The sequence below is a fragment of the Syngnathus typhle genome, linkage group LG6 (assembly GCF_033458585.1).
Source record: "Syngnathus typhle isolate RoL2023-S1 ecotype Sweden linkage group LG6, RoL_Styp_1.0, whole genome shotgun sequence".
NCBI classification, from domain to species: domain Eukaryota; kingdom Metazoa; phylum Chordata; class Actinopteri; order Syngnathiformes; family Syngnathidae; genus Syngnathus; species Syngnathus typhle.
In genome coordinates, this window is record NC_083743.1 from 11,472,281 (window position 1) to 11,487,519 (window position 15,239).

Here is a 15,239-nt window from a genome sequence, read left to right on the forward strand (position 1 = left end):
ATGTGTCAAGCATGGATCGACAAGGTTTGTTTTCCTGTGGGCCAAATTGCCATTGATTTTTTTATATTAAATGAGACAAAGATGGTTAGAGTGATTTGATGCAAAACACAATGTCATATCAAATTAGTGTATACTACATATCTGCATTAATCTGGAACATTTCTACATTTGGAATATTTTAACTGCTCTGTCTTCTACCAATGATCATTATGTGCATTCACCCCACTAATAGAGGTTAATGTAGAGTTGTCTAGAGGTTCAGCGAATTCCCATCTAAAGACACTATGTGCTAAAATGAGTGGGATTTAAGGTGATGAGGTGTAATTGTAAAGCCCGGACAGACTGCTGACTTCAGATTTGTCCATCGCAGTCAATTAGCTGACAGTAATTATCGAGAACGGATGAGCGCCTCCAATGCATGACTTCACTCACTCCCTTTAGACTTCTCTAATCAGTGGAAAACACCCCACTGTGATTCCTTGTACAGTCATTGGACACTTCATTAGGTGCAAGTGCAAAACCTAACAAGATACAATACAAGCCTTGTATTAAAAGGTCTCCCTCTGTGAATATCATAATGATTAGGTTGTGCAGGAGTAACCTAAGTTTGCATTTTGTGAATATAGATTCACTGTAAGAACCTCTCGTAACAACTATCCCACGTCTTGCCCAGTAATCATCATAAATATTCCTCCAATGTTTTCTAGTCCAGCTGCATCTACAGAGCGTTGACCCACATTGGAAGATGCTGGCAGATGAAGGCACTGCCTGGCTTTGCTGTGTGTTTGCATTGCAAACAAGCAGACCTGCATGTGGAATGCCATATTTTGAAACTAATTAATAAAGGACATGCAGATGTCCTATTGAGGAGATTTTGGTAGCAGCCTCACCAACAGTGCAGGCTCTTCTTGCTAAATCAAGCAGATAATAGCAAATATGTCTGCCAGGGAATTGAAAGTGAGATGGGCAGAATGCAAATGATTGCAATTTGCCCATCCTCCCAGTGTTTGTGTGTGTTTTCCTCACACATTGAAAAATATGTCAGGTAATTGGAATCCCCTAATTGCCAATATAGATGTAAATGTGAACGGAAATGATTGTTTGTTTACAATATATGTGCAGAGTTGTTTGACCAGGCCAGACAAGGGTCGGAAGGGCTATGGACTATTGTATAAAAAAAAATATTGACGGATGGATGGACGGATGGATGGACGGCCGGCCGGACGGGCAAATGAATGGACGGACAGATGTATGCAGTTATTGATCGATTTTACTTAATAAATTGAATCGTGGGTGGATAAGTCCCAAAGAATGCATTGTTCCTTAATTTCGTCTTTTGAAGGAAATCAAACTGCAAAGTTGTTTTATGGGGGAATGCCTGACAATCAATACGTTTGACCGCATAGTTGTTTACTGAAGCAGCAGGCCCATAGGACAGTGGGATCATATTGTTGAGTCTTGATGCAACAAGCCAGATGGTCCGCAAACAGCTCAACTATACTCGTGTCTGAGGCTGGTCCTACTTGAGAACAGCTGTCTTCATTGAACCGGATGACTGCAGTGACTGGGAATTGAGCTTTAAGAAAGATAGAAAAGATTGCACTACTTATAAAACAGAGAGTGAAGTTGCAGAATATTCACTTACCACTGACCTTTTTAACTTTACTGGATCGCCCACCACTCTTGTACTTTCTCCTATTGTTTGAATAGAGTTCTCTACGTTTACTTCTCCTTTTCCCCTACACGTCCCTCTGACACCTATCGCCTTGCAACTATTTGTTTGATGACTCTAAGGAATCAACATTCTAAATTATTGATGTGCTGTCGCCTTCTCAGGCTACCACCTACTCTGCAAGTCATGCATTTATACATTAAAATGGAAAACTGGCTCTTTTTAGTCAATGTATGTCATGGTTTAAAGGTTAAAAAGGACTTTTTGACACCTTGTATTTATTTAGGACAAAATCAGTGAATTTGCTACAAATGTAAAGTCACCGTGGCACCATATTAATTCGAGGCTGAATTGCTTGCGCGTTTTTGTGTTGTCAAAAATCTCTTGGCAGCTGGACAATGAAAAAAAAATACATACAAATAAAAATAGGGAATGCTGAATACTTTGTAAAATGTGTTGTGAACTGGCCTTGACATCACTGTGTCTATTAGCAAAAATACCACACTCACCCCCACTCCCTTCCGTATCTCCCCCAACTCTTTAATGTTTGCCTTGCTGCTCTTCAGCTTCTGGCTGGAATTTTATTACAGCCCTCTCCAGCACCGCATCTGTCATTTTCGCCTTTGAGGTTCCCTCTGCCCACATTTTTGTCCACGCAATTAACCACTTGCATGGCTAAAAACACCCAACGGGCTGACTAACATTGCAACTCCAAGTGTAGATTGGTTTGACATACACCCACATGCCGTGTAACAGGCACACACACTCATTGCAAAAGACTACACAGAGAAAACTCATCAATGCAGTTAGAATATCGTTACCAAAAGAGGAATATGTGTTTGTTGTGGTTTACGGCGCACTCATTCCTAACCTGGCACAGTCGATGCTGGGAGATACTTATGACTTGATAAGAATTTAGAAAGGCATTGTAGAAAAGTAATGCATTGTCACATGTTCATAATTCCTTTTAATTGCTTTTTAAAAATAATCTAATAATACTAATATGGTGCAGTAGTGTGTTCCTGATTGTTTTGAATCCGTATTTTCACTCTGACATTTCAAAACCATGCCTAGCTGTTAATTGAAGACTGGTAAAGATGTGAATGTAAGTGACAAATCAGTTTGAAGAATCAGCATGGCCTATCTATCTAAATAGATTTTTTGATCGCTCCAAAATAACCATTTTGTAATGCAGTAGGAAATAAAATGATTTAATATTTACATATTTTATATTCGTACTATTGGGAAAATGATAGCATTTTTGGCATTGCATCTTTGCTGGGAGTGTTGGGGCGGGGTTTTCCATTCTTTTGTGCCTCACTATGGTAGAAGGCACATCCACACAAACATGCAGTGTTGAATGTAACATCATACTTATTTTTTGGATCATTTCCGACAAAATTCTCACTTGAGCACATTGGGCTGGACCACTTTCTCCTCGTGGGCTTCATGACAGCTGAGCGAGCGGCAAACATCTGCACTGCCGCGGGGCAAAAATCATCCCCCCCCCACCCCCTAGCTTAAAACCACCCCCATTTGCAGCCATACACACTTCATTGTTTGGCTGCAAAACAGCAAGTTTTGCCTGTTGTTTGACTGCGCTTCATCCCCGTCCAAGTACAGTCCCTTGTTATTACATTAGAAGTGTTGAACATAGAGAGCAAAGACACAGTGCATATTTTGAAACAGATGGCAACACAAGCATCAACACGAAAAAACCATCCCTTACCCAAATGACTAATTTATTGTCCTTGATGCTGGAACTGAACACCGCCAGAGCTACAGATGGCAAAAAGTAATGATGTAGTAGAGGTGAGTATATATAGCGCAAGTACAGTAAATGCCTCTGCCCAGATCTCATTTTATTGTCTTGATTTCGGCAACAGATTGGAATAAAGGTAGTAAAAATATGTTTTGACTTTCACCTCGTAGATAATATAGCACCAGACTGTGCAAAATGCCATAAGGAAAACAAGGATGCAAAAATATGCTACAATAGTGCAAAATGTACATATCAGCTTTCACTAACACTTTGCACCGGCATATTTAGAAAGAAAGAAAAAAATTTTTTTACTGAATGGCCAAGTACGTATGTAAAGAACAAAGCCACGTTTATGGACAAAACACCTACAGCAAAAACAAACTGCTTCACGTATTTGAAAACTAAGTGTGTGTGGGCCTACAGAGTAAATGTTTTTTTTTCCGACAGTAGAATGCATTGAAATGGAAATGAGCATGTACCTTCAAAAGAAACCCACCTTTCTCAATTAGGATAAATTAAGCTGTTTATCACATTTGCATAATCCGAATGCGTGTTATGTTCCTCTGATGTTGCTCATTGTTATGTTTGTAGTGGATCACACTGTGGACTCCTCAATTTTTTTTGCAAATTGCCATTTACCAAAACTCATTATGAAGTCAAGTTTTCCTTTGATTTCATTCTCATAATATTGTAATAATAATAGGTTATAAAATGTAGCAGTTCTTCCTAAATGCATGATTTCATTCAGTTTTCAGGAGAATTCATATGCAGGCTTAATATGAGGGTATCAAGGAACAATATGCAACAATAGTTAATTATGTCTATAGCAATCCGATTCGTCCACACAGAAACATTTTCGAGAATGTTTTTTATTTCAGTAAAACTGGGGATAAATTTAATTACTGTTTTACCTTTTGATTAGGGTAAGGGTGTCCACGTAAGTAAGCTACTTATACAAAGTTCATAACGGATGATTATGATGATGATGATGATGATGATGATGATGATGATGATGATGATGATGATGATGATGATGATGATGATGATGATGATGATGATGATGATGCCGATGGCCTACAGTATACTTGGATTTGACAGGCAGCTTTCAATAGTATAAAATTGGGCAGGCTGGCAGTGAATAAAATAATGCCATGGAATTGACCTTCTCTCCATTTGTGAACAATTGGTTTCATTCCAATTGACCTAATGGAAGCCCTTGGGCAAATTTCATACACTGTGTTATCATTTGTAATTTTTTGAAGCAAATATGTTGGATGTTATTATTTCTTCCGTTCAGTTCAGACACTGACTTTGTATATCTTGCTTGTGCTTGTGCTCTCCTTTAGATCTGCCTCTTGTCAATCTCTCAGTGGAGCCTCAGCCAGTTCTTGAGGGAAACCTTGTGAGATTTCACTGCTCTGCAAAGGCCAACCCTCCTGTTATGCTTTACAGGTGAGATCAATATCCCCACGGAATGGGCATACAATGGCTAGAAACTGTAATATGTAGTATTTTAGGAGCTAAAGGTCAAGATATGCAGTGAAGCCAAATCCCCGATTGCAGGTCTACTCACTAATTGAATTTCCAATATGTAAGTTATATTTAGCTGACAGTTAATTAGTTAAGATGATAAGATTTAACACAGCAGTTCTATCTCAGTATGCACCTTTACAAACATGGTAAGACCCACTAAGAGGTGTTAATTTTTTATTGTTTGTTTATCAAACTGAGTGGGGTTCATTTTTTTTTGTGTAATCATTTTGCTCCGGTGAAATAAATGAATGTCTTCATGACATTGTCAGTTCAAAGCAAGCATTATTATATTTGCACAGATTTGAATCCACCTTGTATTGGATCGCTTGAGGTAGCCGAGTCAAGATTTCAATGTTACAGCTATTTGGTTTATTTATTTATTTATTTATTTATTTATTTATTTATTTATTTATTTATTTATTTATTTATTTATTTATTTATTTATTTATTTATTTATTTATTAAAGTGTACTGTCTGATGACAGGTTTGCCCCTTGGACATGTTCTTGCATCACATACATTGCTGTGTAATGGCACTATTGTTTATGCATAGATCCTCATTTTTAATCTAGCTAGCACTCATTATTTTCAGTTTCTAAGCGTTTCAAAAGGTTGTCCATCACTTTATTTCTAAACGTGTGGATAATATGCATCTTCTCAGTTATACAACAAAATGGATATTAATTGCACTCATACATTCTTTTGAGGGGGCTCGGAAAGAGCACTGCCAATCTTATTTATCCAGAGTTTTTCTTTTTTTTTTTTTACTGTGTGGGAGTTTTGTTTAAAAACATGGTGAAAAATAAATGGAATGAAATCGATAGCAAAAGGATTTGGCTGGCCATGAGTCGTGTAATGCTACTGAGAAATAAAATGGATGTACAACACACTCACAGGTGGCAAAACAGAGATGTTGCCTTTTTTGATGGGTTCTGGCCTTTTGAAAAAGAGTGTGGTGGGGGTGGGTGGCGGGTCGGGTTTCAGTGATATTGTTGAAAACAAGGTTTGTATTTGATAGTGTGGGTGCACAGCAGAGACAGGGTGTCTATTGCACCTGCAAAGAGATTTCACCTCAATTGTTATGTGACCGGATCAATGCTTGAAGCACAATTCTACCCCGGATATAAAGAACTAAGATACACCGGCAGTTTTTTTTTTTTTTCCTTTCAATGACTCTGGACCAGCAGTATGCATGGCTGGAGGCTTTATGCTCTTGATTTATCTGTCTGTACCATAAACAGACAACAAACCTTCAGAGCAAACGGATTTACATAATAATACCCATGAGTGACTTACCTAGCGTGACCATCATTCCAAGCTCTAAATTTAGAATTAGTCAATCTTGTCATACAAACTTTGTACTGATGACATTAATAACCTTAGGAGGGTGAACCCTGTTGGTTTAGATGGTCACACTATGCAGCATCTTCCTGTAGCAGCACCACCATTGGGTCAAATTAAGGCAAGTCACTCGTTTACAAAGAAAATGTCATCATGAGTCACCACGTCACACATTCAAAATTCATCTTCCGTTTTGTACATGGACTTATTCGACCATTTCTTTGTCTTCACTATGTTTAATGTTTCAATTATCAACAACCTGCACTTAGGGTGGTTTCTTTTAGTTGACGTAGCCACCTCTTTTACCTTCGGTCTTGCTGTGGTGTCTGGCTTTTTGTGACTGACGCAAGAGCATTCAATAATATCCAGACAGTCTAATGACTTTTGATACTTCAAGGTTAGAGCCACACTCTCACTCACTGCTAAAACTCCTCTTCTGCAGTTAATATATAAGCACTTCACCATTCTATGCACTATTGGCATTTGGAGGTGGATGGTAGAGTGGGGATTTTGGGGGTCCATAATGCATGCCTGAAAGCCTTTGACTTGTGAGAACCCCCAACCAATTCACCCTCTGGAGAGCAGTATCACTCGAGGAGGGCAGGAAGCTGATCAAGCAGTGTGGGGTTATTATTCAGTGCTAAAACACTCTGTCTATCCCAGATCAGATAATGCACAAGGACAGGATAGCTCTTAGATGAACGACCCCTTTGCCATCCCTGAGAGAGCCATCCATTCCCAGTGTGCACTGCATCACTTTGCAACCCTCCATGACTTGAAACAAGGGTCTGAGATATTTCCCACAGTGGGCAAAAGTCATAGAGGTTTCTGATGACTAACACCACTTGGGATCACCCATTAATCTAACTTGAAGCATTGAGACTTAAGAAACAACTAATGTCATGAACTCTTTGGATGCACAGCATTAGTCAACTGCATTTGCTAAGGCAATAAAGAAAGAAATAAAATAAATAAATACAACTAGAATAAATAAATAAAACTAAAACAAATAAAGAAAACAAGAAAGAGAACGAAGATGGAGCCCTTTGGTTATAGCTAGGCTCGATCATTAGCTACTTGACAATTGCAAATTAGTGGTTGATGTGGGTTTATTCAAGTAATGAAAGCCGAGACCATGTGACTTTACCATCCAAAAGACACATGACTGGAGAAAGGCATATTGGGAATGTGTTTATTGTAATCGTATAGTACGTAGAGCCAGCAGGGATGCAATCCAATTTTCAACCTTTGATGAAGAATCCAGATTTTCTCCAGAAATAAACAAGAAGCCACTAGAGATTGCAAAGAGTGGCAAACAAAGAAATTAGGTCCCATGTCTGCTGCATAGAACTATGCACCAGAGCGTCAACAAAGCTCATTATTTGCATGCCCCTCTTTGGATTATTTAGATGTTTCAAATCATGATGCGTTGTTCTTCTAAATTGATTTGGACTGACCATATCGGTGTCAAACCTTCACTTGTTGCAAATAAAGCAGCATGTTTTTGTTTTTTTTGTCATTGACAAATGTTTCATTTTTGTATTGGTGGACTACAGTATAATTTGGTAATACTAACGCATAATGATGTGCTGCTTAATTTAGATTTGTTTGCAACTGTTTTTGCATAATATAACTTTGGAAATCACATAGATGCCCTTCTAAAATTACAATTTCATTTCAGAGTGAACTAAACCTGACCACTGATGAAATAATATTTTACATGTGTCCTACTTTTTCCCCACATAGCACACTTCTAGGTCCTATCTGTAACCCTAAAAATAATGTCATTATCTACCCTGAGAGCTGTCAAAGCATTGAGAAAAATACTGAAGATGCTGCAATTATTGTGAATTTCACCTTAAGAAACACCTTTCAAGACAGTTGAAAATTCCACAGCACATACCAAATAGGACTCACTGAATTAGTGTTTCCACAATGATTTCCAACTTCCTGCTCAGAGTAATTTGCACCAAGATTGATAACACTGCTGTCATCACCAATTACTCCATCATCTCCACAATCATCCTTAGCACTGTCACTATTGTCCCGAATGTCATTATATCATTGGCATCATCTTTATCATCGTTGTCATTAAAACGGCTTGAGATGATACTCATTTAGGAATGCAAATTAAATCATCTCTAGTGATTATCACTGACTTTTTTTTTTTCCTCCAATGATTCAGTGTCTCTCTTCCATTGACACATTTCTTTGCGGACACATTTCTATTAAACCTTGGGGAAACATCATATCTATACTTGCAAAACATTGATATCCCAAAACCATGTACTCCCTTATACTGTACAGTACATGCAGTGGCCGATACTATATTTTGGCAAGTTGGACAAAACCGACCAGTGTGACTGATTAACCAGAACATGACTGATTAGATACACTGCCCCAAAAAGAAAATCCTTTGATGCTCAATTAATATCCTGGTGAAATTTAGTTAGTGATTGAATGAGGTCATCTTTTTTTCTCATTGATATGATAGCGTTTCAATCAAGCCTGGCCCCACTTTAGTTATGGAGAACAAAAGAGTTCCCTCTGCTGGGACGCTTCTGACTCTCAATATTGGCAGAAATACATGCCGTGCTACAGATACACGACACTGGTGCCATTGTTATTGATTGCATATATCAAACTAGTATCTTTGTAATTGAAATTAGAGTGAAGCTCTTTACATTAACATTCCACACAGGTGACTTTGCGACATCTGGGGTTGGTTTTTGGCTCTTTGACTACTGCACTAATGTCTAAGATGCTTCCATGGCTACAGTCACACTGCAGGGCAAGACAGCATGTTCAGATTTATTTTTATTATTTTTTAAATCTGACCTTGTCATTTACGTATATTACAAAACAAATGTCATTGCTTTTTATGCCTGTCTGTATAGTTAAGACATTGTGTTTTGTTTCGTTTTGCTTTTTGATGACATATAGGTCATCCTACGACAGTCATATCGGATACATATCCAAACATGCGACAGAGTCCTGGGTTGGATTGGAAAATATCTGAACTGTACTGTTCATATTGTTATGAAAAATCAGATAAATTCCTGACACATTGAGTTAAAAATGTCTGACTGACCTAAAGTAGGAAAGTAGTCAAAACGGGAGCAACATTTCAGGTGCAACTGCAACTTTGTGGAACATATTCCTTTTTCCTACACATACAGTAATAAGAGTTGTAAATCTTCTTAGGGGATGGCACTGTGAATTCTTCACTATGAGTTTTCTTTTTCTTCCTGGCTTGTATCGAAAATGGGCCAATGGCTCCTAGCTGCCAGGGACCTTGTTGTAGCATGGCCAGCATAGTAAAACATTGTCCTATTCACACGAAGAAAGAGAAATATCCACCTGAAGAGGGGTGAATAAAAATGCTTTTTTCCCCACTTTTTTTTACTCCATTCGCCATTCCTCACCGTCCTTTCAAATCCTTTTACTAGGTGGGCCAAAGGAGGAAGTATAATAAAGGAGGTCTCCGGCGACACGTATGAGGTGATTGTGGACCACTCCTTCTACACAGAGCCAGTTTCCTGTGCAGTTACAAACCAACTTGGCAGCACCAACGTTAGCCGTAATGTCGATGTCTACTGTGAGTGTTACCTTGAAAACGTGCTTTCTGGGTTTTTTCTTACTTGCCTGATCATAAAGTTTGTGGTATTTTTCTCAACAGTCGGGCCTCGCATGGCAGCAGAGCCTCAGTCCTTGCAGGTGGACCTCGGATCTGATGCTGTATTCAATTGTGCCTGGACAGGAAATCCCTCGCTTACCATAGTGTGGATGAAGACAGGTTCTGGAGTGGTAAGTGATGTTTTTTTCAAACTCAAACAAAATCTGATCCAGAATGCTTGCAAATGTCTGTTTCATTTCAATATGTACTGTTTTCACCACATGGGAAATATTGGAAGTAAAAATATTCAATACGATTTCTTAACTTGAGCCCAGAGTGTAGGGGAAAAAGCAAGCACCCACTTATAATACAATATTGTGGACATTTTGAGGAAATCACATACTGACTATTTTTTACTAAGAATATATTGCCTATATTTACTCATCCCAAATCAGAATGCAGCTTACCTTTTGGCTTAGTGTTTATAATATTTCAGATTGTGGCGTTAGGGTGTTTTTTGAAAATGATGAAAATGTCAGTTACTACGGAAATTAAGAAAATAAATAGCTCAATAACACACGTTTTTTGGCAACAGGCAGATAGCGAAATGCATATTTTGTTTCAGAGTTCATTTTCCATATCACAGTATGTCCCTTCTGAGGCTCGTCCTCCTTTTCAATAAGTGTTGATAAAAGCTAAAGAAAAAAACATGCAGGGTTAGCAACCTCAGGGGTATACGAGGCGTAGTTGTGTTGGGAGTAAATATGTTTTGTTGCCTTTGACATCATCTTTGTTTTGTAAAGAAACTTGGAGGTCATTAGTCCAAATTCTTTGGTGACCTCCAATAACATGTTATTCATAGGTTTGATCCCCACATTCCAACTCATTCCATCTCTCTTTCTCATCGTGGAAGGCCAGCATGAACCCCTTTATTTCACTGAGCTTAGAACCTAAATTGGATTTTAATAATTGAGAAGAGGTGCCCTTTATAGTAGCCAATAGTTCACATGCTGCAATGCCCCCCCCCCCTTTGTAATTTTCCTTTATTACTATTTCATATTTGGAAGAGTATTGTGTATTGACGTCGCTTTTTATTTATATTTTTTTTCTCATATTACTCACAGACCCTTAGCAATGACAACCTTCTAACACTGAAATCAGTGCGGCAGGAGGATGCTGGGAAATATCTTTGTCGTGCTGTTGTCCCAAGAGTTGGCGCAGGGGAGAAGGAAGTTGCTCTCACTGTAAACGGTAAGATGTATACAGTATTTGGACACGCGTAATTTACGAGAAAAAAAACATGCATGTCCATCTCAGGGTTCATAACACATTCTAAAACTAATTGTTGAATCGCCTTGTGCTCTAATAATCGAGATCTTATAGAAATATTGAAAATTTGTCAGATTGTGAGAGCATCTCAACTTTTGGTTTATGTAGTCTGGTGGGGATAAATGGTCAGGGCATAAATGGAGACAATTTCCAAGACAATCCGCAAGAGACACATGGACACGGCTTTTGCTGAGGCGCTGACAGACTAATAATTATTGGCCTTGGTGGGAGACCTGGCAACCATCAAACAAATGACTTCATTAGTGCTGCTTGGTATTCTGGGAACATTGCACTGTGGCATGGACTCATCGGTGCCCCTTATTTGTCAGGTGGTCCACGCAAAAACAGCCTAGGATAATGGTAAATCTGCTTGGAAATTATGCTGCTGAAATAACATGGTGTTTTTTTTCAGTCTTCCAAAAGAATGTGTACTTAATGCTGACAATGTATCATACATTTTGAAAGCCAACAAAAGTGTTTGCCTGTAAGCAAGTATGTGCTGATTTGGGGATGAAAATACATCAAGAAGAAAATGGAATGTGTGGGGATTTTCCTTTTCAAAACTCAGATGTTAGCTTTGCATATCAGAAGGAATGGGCTGACAGAATCCCCCCCTGTAGCACCAGATGAAAACCGGGACTTTCATTGAACCGCCATCAATATGGTTGGAAGTGAAGGCAAGATGAGGCATCAGACAAAGTCATGACTAATTCCATTGTTTTGACTTAATGAAATCTACCAGCGGCCTTCCGCTGTATAGCCTCAATAAGTAAACAGAATACATGATGAGAAGGAGAAAGCAGATGGATAGTTTTAATTAGGATTACAATGGAGTACAACTCCAAATGTCCTCGGGAAGAACACAGGAGGAAGATTATTTTTATGTTGTCTTTACAAAGTGTGCTCGAGTGAGATTTGAATGCCTTCTTTATTATTATTCCTAAAATCTGCTGTGTTTACCCCCGTCTTACCCGATTTTGTATTTGACATTCAAAAACCTCTCACATTCATGTTGGCCCTCCTGAATAATTGACATTCATTTCCCAAACCACATGAGGCATTTCAAGTCATTTTTAGTTTGCACTGGAGGCCAATTTGATTTTCCAACATGTAAAAGTGTAAACACCGTGCTTGTGTTTACATGTGACAGTTTTGCTACTGTGGATAAGGGCAAGATTCTCGAAACAGCCCATAACTCGAGTATCTTCAATAACTAGAAAGGCATTTAAGATTCCCGCCAAAGAATGGTAAAAAATGAATATTTCTATTCACATTGAGATACGTATGTATTGAAGTTGAAGTGCAGTCATTATTTAAAAATTACTCCATATCACATCTCAAGACGAGTTATGAAATAAGCAAACACAGTTAACACAAAAAATAGCAGCTCTGTCACGGAGCAAACAGAAAAAGGAAACGGAAAAAAATAATCTTCTCTTTACCTTGTTATATCGATGTGCAAAAATCTATTCCAATTTCACAAAGTTCCGTTGACATAATACAGACTATGACACCGCTGCGACAACCGGAGTCAATGGTGTAACGCTCAAGTCTCAGCTGAACGTTCAAATTTTTTTATTGTTTGTTTTCCCCGCAGTGATCCTCCAAGCCCTTTAACGACTTCATTTAAATTGCATGTGTCATTCCGTCTGTCTCACTCCTCTGTGGCGCGTTGTGTTGCCGAATCCCACTGTGGCACAACGCATCGACACAAGGATTGCTGATTTTCCCTGGGGAAGACTTTAATTTAATTAGAATCAAACAGTGAGCAGGGGAGGCAGTTTGTGTTGAAGTCACTAATGGATACGTATTGCTTACTTTTCTCATACACTCACGGTGAATTTGTTCATCGGCACCTCAAATGAGGTTACATCCATCCATGTTTGTCAACTCATCGATGATCAAATCATTTGACAATTATTTTGATAATTGATTCATTGTTTAACTTTTTTTCTATCTTAAAATTGTCCAAATACTTAGAGCTGGGGTGTCAAACTCATTTTTATCGCGGGCCGCGTTGTAGTCATAGCTTCTTTCGGAGGGCCATTATGACTGTCAACCCAAATAAATGTATGAGCACCTCATATTATGTACAGTAAAAGCTACAAAACAAACAAACAAATAACCTGTTTTCAAATCAGACGAATCTGATGCACAATTTGTCTTTGCGGGCTACATAAAATGATGTGGCGGGCTGTATCTGGCCCCCGGGCCTTGAGTTTGACACATGTGACTTAGAGAGAGCTTCTCCGCTGTATGTATTATCCAAATTCCGTACTTGTCCACGAAAGTGAAAACGAATTATCATACATGTCTGAGACTTTTCTTTGTAATTTAAATAGACAAGTGACATGCGCAGCAAATGTTTTTTTTTTGGGGGGGGGGGGCAAGAGCAGGAATTGAAAGGTTTATTAAACTTAAATACTATACGCTTAATAATTTCAGATAATCTTATAGTATCTGTAGTGTCTGTGCAGCTCATTTACAGCCATCTTACAGAAGACTGAAAAGATCTTTACATAGAGGCCATATATTCATATTATATCAATAGGTGTTAATGTCAACTCCAAGTGTGTTTGTTTAAATACTAAGTGTATAAAATGATTGAAAGAACAACCTAAGGGGAGATCGTCTAATCACAGCAAGTCAACAGGAGGTCTTTAAAATCCCACCCCATCAGGCCAATATAAATCTTTTATTTCTTGCCATTTTTCTTGCTTGACAGACTTTTAATGAGCTTTTCAACCTTTTTTAAACTTATTTAATCCCACACATGAAAGAAAATAGCAAGTTAATGAGGGTGAAAAGTGCATTTAAGGTGTATTTTATATTTGACCAAGAAGAATGATACACTCACTGCGTGTGGCAGGAGCATTATGCACTGCTGCTCTGACAAGATTATGTGTGAAGTGCAACTATAATAGTGATTGGAAAATGAAGCTTCAAAATGCTTCATGAGCCAATTGTTGAGTATTTATTCCATTAGATCACAGTCAAGTAGAGCTGAAACGTTTAGCTAATGATGGGATAGTGAAGCTACAAATCTGCTCCTTTAGATGGCATTTTACGGTTGAAACAAAAGGGGTTTAAAAAAATGGCAAGTTGGTGTGGATTCAGCCTGATACTAAATGATGACTGCTATCTAGAAGAGTCATACGTACATTCCAGCCTACTGTGAAAATGCAAAGCAGTTTGTGATTGAAAGAATACTAAATTTGCAAAAATTGAACTGAATGTTTATTGTGATTCATCACGTAGTAGAGCTCATTCTTTCTATTTTAGCTCTATGCTGACAGCATCCTGTTACAAAGGATTCTCCCGTTCCTCTTCCGTAGCCACCATGACCATGTACCAGACAGTTTTGTTCTTCCGTGCCTGCTTTATTCCCTCTTATTTCAAAAGAACAAAATCGAACTCAAAAACACTTTTTCGCTTCTAAGATAGAGCTTGTTTTCTATGGGAAATATAAGTGCTGGCCTTTTGACACCCACTCAGAGGTTAGGTAATCAGATTGCAATATACACTCCTGTGTTCATGACAAATTGGTGCCCAAACTTTGATGACCTCCCCTGCTGCGAACATTGATGTGGTGTAGTGCCGCCCACTGCCATGATAACAAAGTGTTTTGAGTTTTGTTTTTTCAACGGCGACGCACTTTTGAACTGACTCAGGGAGATAACATTAATTATGCCCCTCATTTGCAAGACCAATCCATAGAATAGATCCTTTATTTTGCTCAGACCCTAAGCCATTTGCTGCCTGCAAGAAATCGATTTTGCTCTGTGTTTATAGGCTGCATGTTCTTAGAGGCAAATCATTGGAAAAAAGACAAGCTCGTTCTACGGATTTCTCAAGTCAATGGCAATGTTCGTTTTGCAGTCTTCTAGTCGCATACCAAGGTTCCATCTGGTAACAACTCATTAAAATGTTAATACATTTGCAATTATGTATCAGTGTAGAGCTGGCGGAGAGTTTGGAGGTGGTTGG

At 38.5% G+C, this 15,239-nt stretch overlaps 1 protein-coding gene across 8 annotated transcripts in view; it reads left to right on the top strand.

Annotated features, from left to right (window-relative positions):
• kirrel3b (kirre like nephrin family adhesion molecule 3b) overlaps positions 1–15,239 on the top strand; it is a 156,654-nt gene that overhangs the window by 128,065 nt on the left and 13,350 nt on the right. For all 8 annotated transcript variants that reach the window (XM_061281821.1, XM_061281823.1, XM_061281826.1 and 5 more), the window contains 4 exons: positions 4,781–4,886; positions 9,757–9,905; positions 9,987–10,114; positions 11,048–11,174. In XM_061281821.1, the coding sequence (XP_061137805.1) occupies positions 4,781–4,886; positions 9,757–9,905; positions 9,987–10,114; positions 11,048–11,174 (510 nt within the window). The remainder of the gene's footprint in view (positions 1–4,780; positions 4,887–9,756; positions 9,906–9,986; positions 10,115–11,047; positions 11,175–15,239) is intronic.